Source organism: Alexandromys fortis, unplaced genomic scaffold, assembly GCF_014885135.2.
Source record: "Alexandromys fortis isolate MF-2015 unplaced genomic scaffold, M_Fortis_MF-2015_v1.1 scaffold_9, whole genome shotgun sequence".
NCBI lineage: Eukaryota > Metazoa > Chordata > Mammalia > Rodentia > Cricetidae > Alexandromys > Alexandromys fortis.
The window spans coordinates 18312592-18325874 of record NW_026067892.1 but is presented as its reverse complement, the minus strand read 5'-3'; the positions used below and the strand labels follow the sequence as shown (position 1 = coordinate 18325874).

At 48.2% G+C, this 13283-nt stretch overlaps 1 protein-coding gene across 1 annotated transcript in view; it reads right to left on the bottom strand.

Annotated features, from left to right (window-relative positions):
• Nucleotides 1-4330: 4330 nt before the first annotated feature.
• Nucleotides 4331-13283, bottom strand: part of Hkdc1 (hexokinase domain containing 1) — a 42483-nt gene continuing 33530 nt past the window's right edge. Inside the window, exons 16-18 of the mRNA XM_050138440.1 lie at nt 12338-12493; nt 6859-7092; nt 4331-5151 (exon numbers count right to left, since the gene is read on the bottom strand). Of these exons, the coding sequence (XP_049994397.1) occupies nt 5004-5151; nt 6859-7092; nt 12338-12493 (538 nt within the window). The 3' untranslated portion in view covers nt 4331-5003. The remainder of the gene's footprint in view (nt 5152-6858; nt 7093-12337; nt 12494-13283) is intronic.

Sequence of the window (13283 nt, the reverse complement as noted above, 5' to 3'; positions counted from 1 at the left end):
TTCTTCTACCACATGGGTCCTGGAGCACAGGTTCAGGTTGCCGCAAGAGCCTTAGCACACTGAGCCATTTTGTTAGCCCAGAAACTACAGATATATTTATGCTATTGTTGTAAACGTCTCCAAAATAAGTTTTACACTCATCAGAGCTTCAAAATTATGATTGCTATTAGGTTCTGTTGGCATTTGTTATATAACGAACTATTATTTTGTTTATTTTTTCGAGACAGGGTTTCTCTGTAGCTTTGGAGCCTGTCCTGGAACTTGCTCTGTAGATCAGGCTGGCCTCGAAATCACAGAGATCCGCCTGCCTCTGCCTCCCAAGTGCTGGGATTAAAGATGTGCACCACCACTGCCTGGCTGTTATATAATGAATTAATAAGTAAGTACATGTATAACTATATTGTTTACCACTTTCTTCTTTTGGCGGGGGTAGAGTGAGGGTTTGTGACAGAAACGTACTATGTAGTCTAGGCTAGACTCTCTATGTGGCTCAGATTAATCTTGAACTTGTAACTCTCAACTCAACATCCCAAGAAACCAGAATTACAGGAATGCCTCCCCAGCCGTAGTACCACTTCCTTAAGAAGTGGTTTCATGCGCTTAACATTTTTATTTTGTTTTGTGCACTTATTTATTTTATGCACCTAACATCTTTCTGAGAGAAGATCCATAAGTTTTATGCCATTACCCGAAGGGTCCATGGTGCGTGTGTGCATAGGTGCACACACTCAGAGGATCTAAAGGACGGAGTGTACAGTCTGCTTCCTCCTTATTTACTATGCTGTCCTGCAGATAAAAATAAGCCTTTCTCTTTCCTGCAGACGCATACACGGCACAACGGGGACACATTTCCTACAGAGGCTCTACTGTGTATGTGAAGCTTGGGCCTTGCTGGGTGAGAGAGATGAACGGAGTCAGACCACAGCAGTAAACGCAGTCATTTGCTAGTTTGGCCATTCACACGTCGGTTTCTTCAAAGAACAAGGCCGCCCCCCCCCCCCCCCCCCCCCCCCCCCCCCCCCCCCGCACTGTCCGCTGCTGCAGTCAGCTCTGGAGACCACAGGAGATGAGAGCTCCGTCCTCACTGCCATGGAGACCCTTTATTACCCACGGGCAGGAGAAACTTGTTTCTGAACGAGGACTAATGAATGAGGCCACCTGTTCTGGGAAGGCGGGCGATGGAGGAACCTAACTCATCTCTACCTACCAGCTCTTTCTGTAATGGAGCCAAGAGAAAGTAAGCGTGGCGCTGCAACATGCGGAAAAGAACGCTTTTTTCTTTCCTTTCCTTGTTACCTAGCCCAGGCTGGTCTCAGAGTCACGGAAACCTACCTGCTTCTGCCTCCACCATGCCAAGGCTGTTTCATGTTATTGTGAGATGGGGTTCTATGTATCCCAGGCTGGCTCCTAACTCACTAAAAACCAAGGATGACCTTGAATTTCTCCCTCTGAGTGCTGGGATTTGAGGACTAGCCTCACCGTTCCACATTTGCGCAGGGCTGAGGATCAGAACCCATGCGTGCTAGGCAAGTTCTCTCCTGATTGAGCTACATCCCCAGCTGCTCTTCTAAAGAAGAACGTCTAGGAGGTTCTCCTAAAGACAGTTTACCTTGATGTAGTTACTGGTCTGGCCTAGCAAGCCTTGAGGAGAGGAGAACCTCCATTGTCCCAGGTGTTTCAGGGGTGGAGTCCTGCAGTCATGGAATGGATGTTTACCCTCTCTGGGGTTCCTTTTCTGGTTCAAACTCTATGATGTCATCAATTGGCGACAATGGCCAAGGGTCCCTAGATATCTTGGGGATCTTTTTTCTTCCAAGAGATCAGAACTAGGCAAGGAGGCGGGGTGGGAGCAACTCTTCACACCTGCATACAGGAGCTCAGAGACCAAGGGAGGGAAAGGCTGGACCAGTAGGCCAGATCACTTGTCTAAAAAGGATGCTGCAGACTCAGAGCGAAGTGGGATGGAGAGCCGAAGGTGTGGTACCCAGGAAGGAGAACTTGGGAAAGGTTACAAGGACAGCCAGGTTCCCAAATGATTAAGACAAAACCCAAAGAGATTTCTTTGGGGCCCAGTAAAGTTGGGAGGGAAGCCATCAGGAGGCAGAAAGAGGAGAATCAACACAAGTTCGAGGCCAACCTTGACTGTCTCAGAAAGACCAAAGGAAGGGTTGGTGAGGTGGTTCAGTCAGTAGAAGTGCTTGCCACCCAGCTGAGCCAAGTTCAATCCCAAAATCCACACCATAGGAGAGAACTAATTCAGAAAGTTGCCCTCCAACCTACACAAATGCACGCGTGCGTGTGTGCACTCGCACACTAAATAAAAATGTGAGAACTTAAAAACCAGAGGAAGGAGCCAGATATGATGGTGCACGCCTTTTATCCCAGTACTAGGGAGGCAGAGGCAAGTAGATCTCTGTGAGTTCGAGGTCAGCCTAGTCTACGAGGCGAGTTCCAGGATAGTCAGGACTGTTACACAGAGAAACCCTGTCTTGAAAAAAACAAAACATCAAAACAAAAAACAAACAAACAACAACAAAAAAAACCAACAACAAAGGAAGGGACTGGAGAGATAGCTCAGTGCCTTAGATCACTGGCTGCTCTTGCACGGGATACGGGTTTGATTCCCAGCACCCACATGGCAGCTCACAACCATCTGTAACTCCAGATCCAGGAGATACAGTGCTCTCTTCTGACCTTGTGGGCAGTAGACACACACATGGTGCACAAGCATACATGCATATACAACATCCATATACATAAAATAAAAATAAATCAATGTTTTTAAGGAGAAAGGGAAATAGGGGGAAGAGGAAGAGATTTCCCCAAAAAGACATTATATGAAAATCCAAACATAAATTTAACAAACCCTGTCCCACTTCTCCAGAGAAACAGTGCTTTAAAACACAGAAAAGGGCTGGAGATGCCTCAGCAGTTAAGAGCACTGGCTGTTCTTCCAGTGGACCAGGGTTCAATTCCCAGCACCCACATGGCAGCTCACAGCTGTCTGTAACTCCAGTTCCGGGGCACCTGACACCCTCACACCAATGCACATAAAATAAAGTTAAATAAAATAATGATGATAATAATGTAAAACACAGAAAAGGGTAACAGTGCCATCCTAGGACCAGTTCACAGGGCTGGCATCATACATGTTTACTGAGTGTTTGAGAAGACATTCCAGAGGGCCCATCAGCTCTTTCATCTGGTCCTAGCTCAGGCTGGCCTCTCACACTACAGGTACACGCTGCCTCAGCATGTGACAACCCCTAGTACTAGGGACCAACCTCTCAGGAAGAGGCCACCAGCAACTCTACGGAGTTGAAGCCATGTGTCAAAGACATCAATCAAGCTGGAGTGTGCCATCATCTTCCCACGTCGTTTCCCTGTGATGATGACCTGTTATTCCCCACCCCCACCCCCAGGGAACCATCTCAGAAGCTTTACTTTAAAACACTTCCCTCCCCGGTAAAAATTTAATCAGAATGACAGTATCCTGGTTCACTAGACGATTTAAAAAAAAAAAAAAAAGTGTGGCAACGAGCTTACAATGTACTAGAGCAGATAAGACATTCACAGTCACCTGACAAGCTAGACCACGCAGGCAGTTCAGAGAAGAGCTGGGAATGAAGAGAAAGGGTCAGAGACACGTCAACAACGGACAGTTCTGCATGACAGGGTTAGGAAAGGCAGGGTGGACAGTAGGACACCGCTTCAGAGAGAAAGAGAAAGGAGAATGGATTCCAGGGGCTGGTTCTAAGAGAAAGGAAAGGGCTCGCCGCCAAACATCAGGACCGGAGCTCCATCCGTAGATCAGGATACCTGCTGTAGTGGTGTGCCTGTGGTTCTAATGTTGGGAGGTGGAGACAGGAGGATGCCTGGGACTTGCTGGACGGACAGCCAGCCTAGCCTAAACAGTGAGCCCCAGGTCCCACTGAAGGAAATGAATGGCATTTTTGAGGGTGACACTGAGGTTGTCCTCTGGTGTACACACACCATGTACATACACCCACACATGCTTACACACATGTGCATGCACACCCCACAAAAATATACACCTACACACGCCTACACACAAACACACGACTTCCAGCTGACTCCGGTTCAAGAGCAAGCGCTACAGGGTTACATGGTCACCGCTTCTCCCTGGAAGGACTTCACTAATCAAGAGAAATCTAGAGAATCTGCTCCACGTGTCCTCCTCTTGGCAGGAAGTCTGGACTAAAGAGCTGGCTCCAAAGCACCTTCTGGCTCTACAGGTCCCTTAGTCTCCTGACAGGACATAGAGGTGCCAACAAGCCTCTCAGAAGAGAGATCAATACCTCACGCCATGTTTCCCAGAAACCCAAGTTTCTTTTATTCTCGGACTGTATTTCATAGACCTAATGGTCCTGGAACACATGTGGACCGCAGTGACCAACACTTACTGTATGACATGAAGTGAAAGACAGTACCTTAAGTGGTGTCCCAGCCCTCAATACACATCCGGGGATTGATACCCCAGGGTGCTCACAGAGCATCCGAATATGGGAATATTCCTCCTGGCTCTAGGGCCATGGACTCCTCCGCATTTGGAGATGAATATGCCAAAGCCCTTGTTCTCCCAGTGTCTAGGAACATAAGTGAGGCCATGTTAAGCGAGATCTCCTAGTTCACTAAGCGTCTTTCTCCCTCCCAAGGGTTCATCTGTAGGTTAGAGGTCACTTAATGCCAGAGAGGAACTAAGTTACCAGGTACCCAGGCAGATCTGGACTCCAGCAGCTGAGGGACTTGAAGCTATCGAACGCTGACAGTTCAACTGAAAAATTTTCCCAAAATGGGATCTCTTGGGCCAGATCCTTTGATTTCAAATTCCAGCCCATCATTGGCCAAAATATGGCAGATGGAGGTGTCGCTGGGTGTCACTGCCAAGCCAGCACCAGGAAGCTAAGGGAGAGGGGAGGTCAGCCAGGAGGTCATCTGGTGGTCCCTGGTCAGCATGAGGCGCCACAGGCCTGGCGGGCCACCTAGTTTTCCTTCTCCTGCTGCTGTAACCGCTTGGCTACCGCTGTGATCAGAGCTGCTCCCTTCCCGCTGCCGTCTTCTGACAACAGGAACGTCACGTCGCACTGAGGGGCCAGTTCCTTCACCGTCTCCTGCAGTATCCGGGAAAAGCTGGGACGAAGAGGAAGACACATCAGCCCTTGCAGTGGGGTTGGCAGATAGACTGCTGTGACCAAGGTTTCCTCTCTGACCTCACAGAGAAAACCCTGTTCTCATCAGTCAAGTGTGGTGCTAGCTATGGGGTTTTCACAGGAACTCTTCAGCGGGCTAAGAGTTCCCAGGGCTTTTACTGTGAAGGGGGGACACTCCATCAAATTGTTTGTCAGCACCTTTTTGTTCTTGTTTTTTTTTTTTTTTTTTTTTTTTTTCAAGACAGGGTTTCTCTGTGTAGGGCTGGCTGTCCTGTAACTCTCTCTGTAGATCAGGCTGGCCTCAAACTTAGAGACCTGGGTGTGCACCAACATCGCCTGGCATCAGCACCTTTTAAAAGGATTGTATGCTTCCTCTCTGCCTTTGGTCATCTTAGTTCAAGAAAGAGATTTGGATCTGGCGAGATGGTTTGGAGGGGCTGCCACCAGGCCTGATGACCCGAGTTCAATTCCTGGGCCCCATGTAGCGATAGAGATCTGGCTCCCGCACATCCACATATGTACACACATGCACATATGTACACAAGTACATATATATACACACATGCATACAAAATAAATATAAAAATATTTTAAAGTCTATATTTGCCGAAACCAAACCCCAAAATGTGTGTCACCAAGGGACGAAGAGAGAAGCTGTGAACCAATCAATGATCAGCACCGCAGGGATTTTATAATCTTGTTCATCCATCTCTTGCCATCAAAATAAAATGGGAAACATTGAACAAAAATAATAGCTTTTGCCGTGTGGTGGTGACATACGCCTTTAATTTCCACACAGAGACAGAGGCAGATGGATCTCTGAGTTCAAGGACAGCCTGGTCTACAGAGTGTGTTCCAGGACAGCCAGGGTTACACAGAGAAACCCTGCCTCAGAAACAACAAAAAAAAAAAAAAAAAAGAAAGAAAAAACCAAAAAAGTAATAACTTTTCATTAGTGAAGCTATTAATAAACTTTAGCCTCATGACAGCCTCCAAGGTGACTCTGATTTATTTTTATCCTCATTCTACAGAAAAAGAGCCAAAGTAGACACAAAACTGGCTATGTGCCACCTGGCTGCTACACGGCCGGGTCAAAAGTCAACCCTCTGTGTGTGACGAGGCTCTTCATCTGTCTGTCCACTGACTGAACTGAGAAATTACGGCCAAGTCAAACCTGGCTGGCACTCTGGCCATGCTCTCTGCCTGGCCCTGAGTGCTGTAATCACAGTGTGTACTTCCTTGGTGCTGGGTGGTGCCCATTTAATCTCTGCAGGGCTCTAAGAGGCAGAGGTCACCGTTGTTGACCTGGCACAGATAAGGACCTTAAAGGTCCTTTAAGGACCCTGGCTGGGCTCCTAGCCTTATGTGGACAACCAGGAAGCAGAAGCACCAGCCCTTGCTTCAGCTTCAACACAGTGGGCTCTACCATGCCCAGTTACCCTCCCCATGGGGCCACATCGTCCCATTGTGAAGAAGAGGAGTTTGTGTGGGTCCAGCCCTGGCTACCAGCATGCCTGCCCTCTGCCCACCAGGTCCAGCCCTGGCTATCAGTATGTCTGCCTTCTGCCCACCAGGTCCAGCCCTGGCTAACCAGCATGCCTGCCCTCTGTCTACCAGGTCCAGCCCTGGCTACCAGCATGCCTGCCCTCTGCCCCAGTTCCCACATCCATCCGTCACAGACACTCACTGAGGGTGAAGCTTGTAAAGAGTTCCGTCCACACCCACAGTGACCTTGAAGTGCTCCAGCCCCTGGTCTTCTCTTCTCTTCTCCACGATGGCGGCCAGGCCTGCACCGCAGAGCTGGGCAGCCCTCCGCGACACGGCCCCACACACCTCCTTCACCACGATGCTGTCTTCGCACGTGCTGTCCAGGCCCAACTGCTGCAGGATCTTCCTGACCTGCAGGAGGGCCAGCCGGTCACTGTGGACAAGCAGGGCAGAACATTAGGAGCTGCCTCCTGCCCCTAGACCCGCCTCCTCAAGATCCAGAGTCTTCCAGACGAAGGCTGTCAGTGGCTGAGGGTGTGGAATGTCAGAGACACAGAAAGTCCTCCACCCTCAGAAGTCCCATTGCCTTTAAAGAGCTAGGTGTGAGTGCCCTTGTGTTTGGCACAGCCTTGCCCATCTCACTAGGAGCTAATATTGGGGTCGGTAACCAGCAGACCAGATGTGTTCCAGGAATATGAGGTTTGTGGTATAAGGGGTATCCTTTTAGACAGGAGCTTCCCAGCAACTTAGCACTCCCCTGCGGTATTCTCTCCCATTCTGGAGGCCAATTTCCTCCTGTTTCTAATTGTTTCCCACTGGATAGTCTCTGGCTGGCCTGGCATTCACTACGTAGCTCCATCTGGCCTGAGATTCATGGTAACCTGCCAAGTGCTGGGATCAAAGATGTGTGCTGTCAACCCAGCTACTATGTGCTCTTTGGAGATGAAACTATGACCCAGCGGCCGTGGCGCACATCTTTAATCCCAGCACTTGGGAGACAGAGACAGGTAGATCTCTGAGTTTGAGGCCAGCCTGGTCTATAGAGTGAGTTCCAGGACAGTCAGGGCTACACAACAGAAACCCTGTCTCAAAAAGCAAAAAAAAAAAAAAAAAAAAAAAAAAAAAAAAAAAAAAAAAAAAAAAAAAAAAAAAAAAAAAAACCCACAACGAAAAAGATGAAACCGTTTTAGCAGCAGCCTGGGTAGGATTAGAGACATTCAGTGATTAAGTGACTACAGGAACATATGGCACATATAGAGGCATTAAAGAGTGGGAACCCTCCCCCCAGGGACTCACAGCTGGTTAGCACAGACAGGACAAAAGAGTAGCCAGCCCTCGTCGGGACGTCCAGGTCACGTCCCCTCCTCCCAAGGCTTAGGTGTCATCCCAGAAGGGGAGGCAGGAGTTTTAAGAAACGAGATAGTGAATGCCTACTACGTGGAAACGGTTTTCTGGACACGACAGGATGCTGCACAGGAACCCACAGCAGCCGTGACTACATGCACACAACCTGAGAAGGACCTAGCGTGGATGGCGGAGGAGGTCACAAAGCCTACCCTTCGTCGAGAAGCTATGGCAATTGATGGCTGTTGGAAAAGGGACAGTGAGCTTGAGAGAGTCGGTTTTCTCAGGACGCGGGCCCCTAAAGTCTACCCACGCTCCAGTAGATGGCCCTATGCCCATGCACATACAGGCAGCCTAAGGTGGACCCAGAGGGTTTTCTTAAAAACAGTATATGAAACTGGGGAGGGAATGGTGTTGGGGGAGGTGAGGAAGGAACTGGAGAGAAGGGGTGGGGTGGGTTTGACCAAAACAAATTACATGCATATATGAAATTCTCAAGTAATAAAAATAATTTTTAAAAAAGAATGGGAACCTGACAGGACCATGAACATGTACGGAGAAATGGCACCACAGGGACAAACTGGCCTCAAGTCTAGACTCCAGTTAAGTCATAGGGAGCCAGTGATAACCAATGATACTTACGCTCACCTCTGAACCTTAAGCTAAAGCCTGTGAGGTTGCATGCTTAACCATCTCAGTGATGCTCAGGGGAAATTAGTGCCCTCCAAAGAATGATTGACAGGTCACCACTGTGGCCAAGCTGGGATCAGACAGTGGCCAGCCAGGCTACGGAGCTCCATGTCTGCAGACCTTGGGGATTTCATGTCATGGGAAATGCTCACAGCTGCAGAAGCCAGGGATGGTAAAGCACTGTGTGCCATTGGTCTCAGACAGCATGCTTGCTTGGGTTTTATTTCTTTTTTTTCAGTGAGTTTGTTTTAACATTTGTCTTTGACCAGAAAAGGCTGAAGGGAAGGGAGGGGGCAGAGAAAAATGTATAGCTCAATAAAATCAATTTTAAGAAAATTTAAAAAAGAGAAAAGGCTGAAGAAAAGAAAGGAGAAAAGGCTCCTGATACCTTGGTTGGGTTATAAGCACTTCTTGGTTTTCTTCCTTTTGCTTGTTTTTTTTTTTTAATTTATTTTGTGATGCTAGGAATCGAACCCAGGGCTTCCTGCATGCTAGGCAAGCACACCACCAACAGAGAATGTGAACTCTCTCTCCCTCTCTCCACTTCCCTTTCCCCCTCCTTCTCCTCAGGGTCTTTCTTTGAAACCCAGGCTGGCCTCAAACTGACTCTCCCGCTTCAGCTAAGTGCTGAGATAAAGGCCATGCCTGGCTTCTAGGAAGAACTAGTTTGGGCTCAGGGGGAACAGAACACAAGGCACCTGCCAGCCAGCCAGGCTGACTGAGGGGGGAGCTGTTCTCAGGGGATCCTGCTGGTTACACCTGCTCATTAGCATTCTAGACCATATGCCACCGCTGATTCCCCCTCCTCCTCCACCTCCTCCTCTTTCACTTCCTCCCCCTCCTCCTGCTCCTCCTCCCCCTCCTCCCCTCCTCCTTCCCCGTCTCCTTCACCTCCTCCTCTTCCACCTACTATTCCTTCTCATCCACCTCCTCCTCTTCTTTTTAAAGATTTATATATGCCGATGAGTGTTTTGCCTGCACTGAGTAAGTCATGCCTGCAGAGGCCAGAAGAGGGCACCAGATCCTATGGCATTAGGGTTCCAGGCAGTGATGTTGCTGGTGTTAGGGACTGAACGCAGGTCCTCTGTAAGAGCAACCACTGCTCTTAACCCCTGAGCTGTCTTTTTATAGCCCCCACCTCTACAGTGATTCTATCTTCTGCCAGCTCCCCAGACAGCAAGAACCCTACAGCAGCTCCCTCATGACCCCTGACTTCACTTGCAAAGTGAGAACACCAATGCATTTTTCTTTTCTTCCTGTTAGTTTGCTGAATCGTGGTTTTGGAATAAAGTCTTGTCACACTGCCCCCGGAGTGATTTCTCATTCACAACCATCTAGCCAGAAAGATCACTAAAATTCAACGCTTGTGCACAGGTTGAGAGAAGCCAGCGTATCTGTGCATACTGATAGTGGTGGTGGAAAGGGAAAGCAGCTCTTGTTGTTTGGACAGGGTCTCATGTAGCCCAGGCTGCCCTAGAGCTCATCACATAACCAAAGATACCCTTAAACTTGTCTTCCTTTGCCTCTCAAGTGCTGGGATTCCAAGCGTGCTCCACCAGACCTGGCATACACTGTGCTGGAGACTGAACCATACACGGTGTGCATGCTAGGCAAACGCTCTAACAAACCCACATCCCCAGCCTCAGAAGCCACTCTCCAGAAAGCAATGTACTCTCGGGGAAGCGCTCCTTTTGTCAAATGTAAGTAAATAATTCATAAGCCACAAATGACTGTGTGCAAAAATAGTAATTATGGTGTTGCTCAGAATAACAAAAATTCATAAATTATAACCCTGGCATCGTATACTAAAGGGAATTTTAGTAAATTATAGCATGGTAACAGGGAAGTCTCATGAAGCTATTCAAAACGCTTATTACACTAATGAGACGATGAAGGGAAGTTCTCTTCCAGGAAATATTCTCATGAACGCCGACAGCGGAAGGTTGTCATAACAAGCATCAGTGAGTGGTAACAGTATGGAAAAAAAGACAGACAGACCAAAAGTCAACACTGAGTCTCATCAGGCATCCAGGGTAACTGAGATTTCCAGAAAATACAAGAGACAGCGAAGAGTGCTGAATGCTATCGCCATCAAACTCGGGAATCCAGGAAAGTTGTAGGATAAGAGACGGTTTCCTCAACAGCTATGCAGTTAGGGAAAATAAGGGGGGGAGGGGAACCCCATAGAGTAAAATATAGTTTAGACACTCCAGCCAAATCGGAAGGCCTCGTTTGGCTATAAAGCACCGACCAACTACACTACTGTTTGTTTCTGGTTTTGTTTGGCAATTTGGGAAACAGAAGTCTAAGCAGAGGTTTTGTTTTGTTTTGTTTTGTTGTTCAGTTTTTGGAGACAGGGTTTCTCTGTGTAACAACCTTGACTGTCCTGGAACTGGCTCTGTTGACCAGGCTGGACTAGAAGTCACAGAGCTACGCCTGCCTCTGCCTCCCGAGTGCTGAGATTAAAGGTGTGAGCCCCCATTGCCCAGCCTAAAAAGCTATTTTGAAATTAAGGTTTAACATTAGCTCTTTGGGGTATGCTAATGGTACTCGGTTATGGTTTTTAAGAGCTCCTATTTTAGAAATACATTTGAAATATTCATAAACGAGCTGACATAGGTGTGGGTCCTATAATTAGCCTAGCCGGAGGCTGGCCGGTAGGAGTGTGCGACAAAGCCACTTTGGTGATGAGGTGACCTTTGTTGGAGGCAGTGATGGGAACACTGGGTCCGTTTCACTATTGTTCTACTTTCGGAGACGTTTAAAATTTTCCATAATAAAAAGTAAAACGGAAAACAGAAGGGAGGCATGGCAGCACACCCTTCAGAACCCCAGCACGTGGGAGGTAGAGGCAGACCTCAGCCACACTGCAACTCTGAGGCCACCTGGGCTACAGTTGACCCCGTCTCAAAAACAGACAGACAAACCAAACACATTTTAAGTGAAATTTCCTACAACTAAACACTGGATAAATAATATGCAAATGATATGTAATATGATAGCACGTACCAAACAAGTTTGCACATATTAAAGAACTTAAGAGGGCACACAGTTCACAAAAAAATTAGCTGTGTTTTGTAACAGCATATGGGTGGTTTTCTTTGTTATAGATCTACCATCTTTTCAGGAATAGAGCAGGGTTAACTTTTCCCCTAACTGGATTTCCACGCAGTTCTTCTGGAACCTTCGTAGAGAACCCAGTCCCTTCAACAGAGTGTCCTGAGGCTAAACTCGTCCCCCCAGGAAGTATGCTGTCCTCTGGGCTGGAACCTGATGCAGGCGGCGCTGGGGGACGTCATGCCTGCTGACGCCTTCCTGCACACTCTCTCTGTTTCTCTCTCCAGGGTTTCATAGACTCCAGAATGGCCTCAAACTCACTACGCAGCCAACGATGAACTTGAGTTTCTCATCCTCCTGCCTCCACTTCCTGAGTGTGGAGAGGAACCACCCTGCCTGCTTTATGAGGATGCTGGGGATGGAACCCAGGGCATCGCCAATGCTAGACAGGCAACCCCCCAAATGAGCTGCGCCCCCAGTACTGCTTTCGTTTTCCAGTCTCAAATCTTCCCCCCCGCCCGGGGGAATGGCAGCCATTGCCTTCCCAAGCATCCCACTCTAAGCAAGTAAGTTTGATCACACATTACCTTTCAATCTGGGACAGGAATTTGGTTTCAAAGATACCCTTGGTCCGGAGCCTCTCTGAAATCTGCCCTCGGAAGAGGAGCCCCTGCCGGGTGAGGTCAATCAGGATCTGCCGTACAATCTCCCCCAGGTACATCCCACTGGTCATTTTCTCGTATCTGTTTGGGGAAGAGAGGATAAGACTGATGAGGACAGAAGGACGGACCAGGTCTGGTGTGTGGAGAGCATGTCACATGGTCCAGAGTGGCCTAGGGGAGCTCTTTCTACAGTCGTCAAATACATATAATACAGAGAACAGGGTGAAGTGAGAAAGGACGGTTTCAGAGCCACCTGGGAACCAAGCCCAGTTTCCCATATCCCAGTCACGTGATGGATGTGAGCCCCTCGTGTGAACTTCATCTGTAAGCCAGGGAAGACAGCAGGATTCTAGGGACTGCAGAAGGCAGGAGTCACCTCTCCAGTGGCCCCAGTGCCAGCCCTCCCGGGCTCCTGCTGCCAGTCCATGCTGCTAGGGATCTCCTCTGCTGTGATTATTTCATTTGGATTTTGGTTTTGCATTAGACACATGGAAATGAACTTTGCCTTTTTTTAATGTTTTATTTATTTATTATGTATACAATATTCTGTCTGTGTGTCTACCTGCAGGCCAGAAGAGGGCATCAGATTGCATTTCAGATGGTTGTGAGCCACCATGTGGTTGCTGGGAATTGAACTCAGGACCTTTGGAAGAGCAGGCAATGCTCTTAACCACTGAGCCATCTCTCCAGCCCTGAACTTTGCCTTTGAAAACATCTGTGCACCAGAGATCACAAGCTGCCAACACACAAGGAGTGCAAAAACAGAAAAGAAAAGAAAAAAGAAAAAAATATCCTTTTCCCTTTCCCACCAAGCTCCATAAGGACATACAGCAAGAGAAGAAGGGGGCTTAGAAAGGAGCCAGCAGTGGGA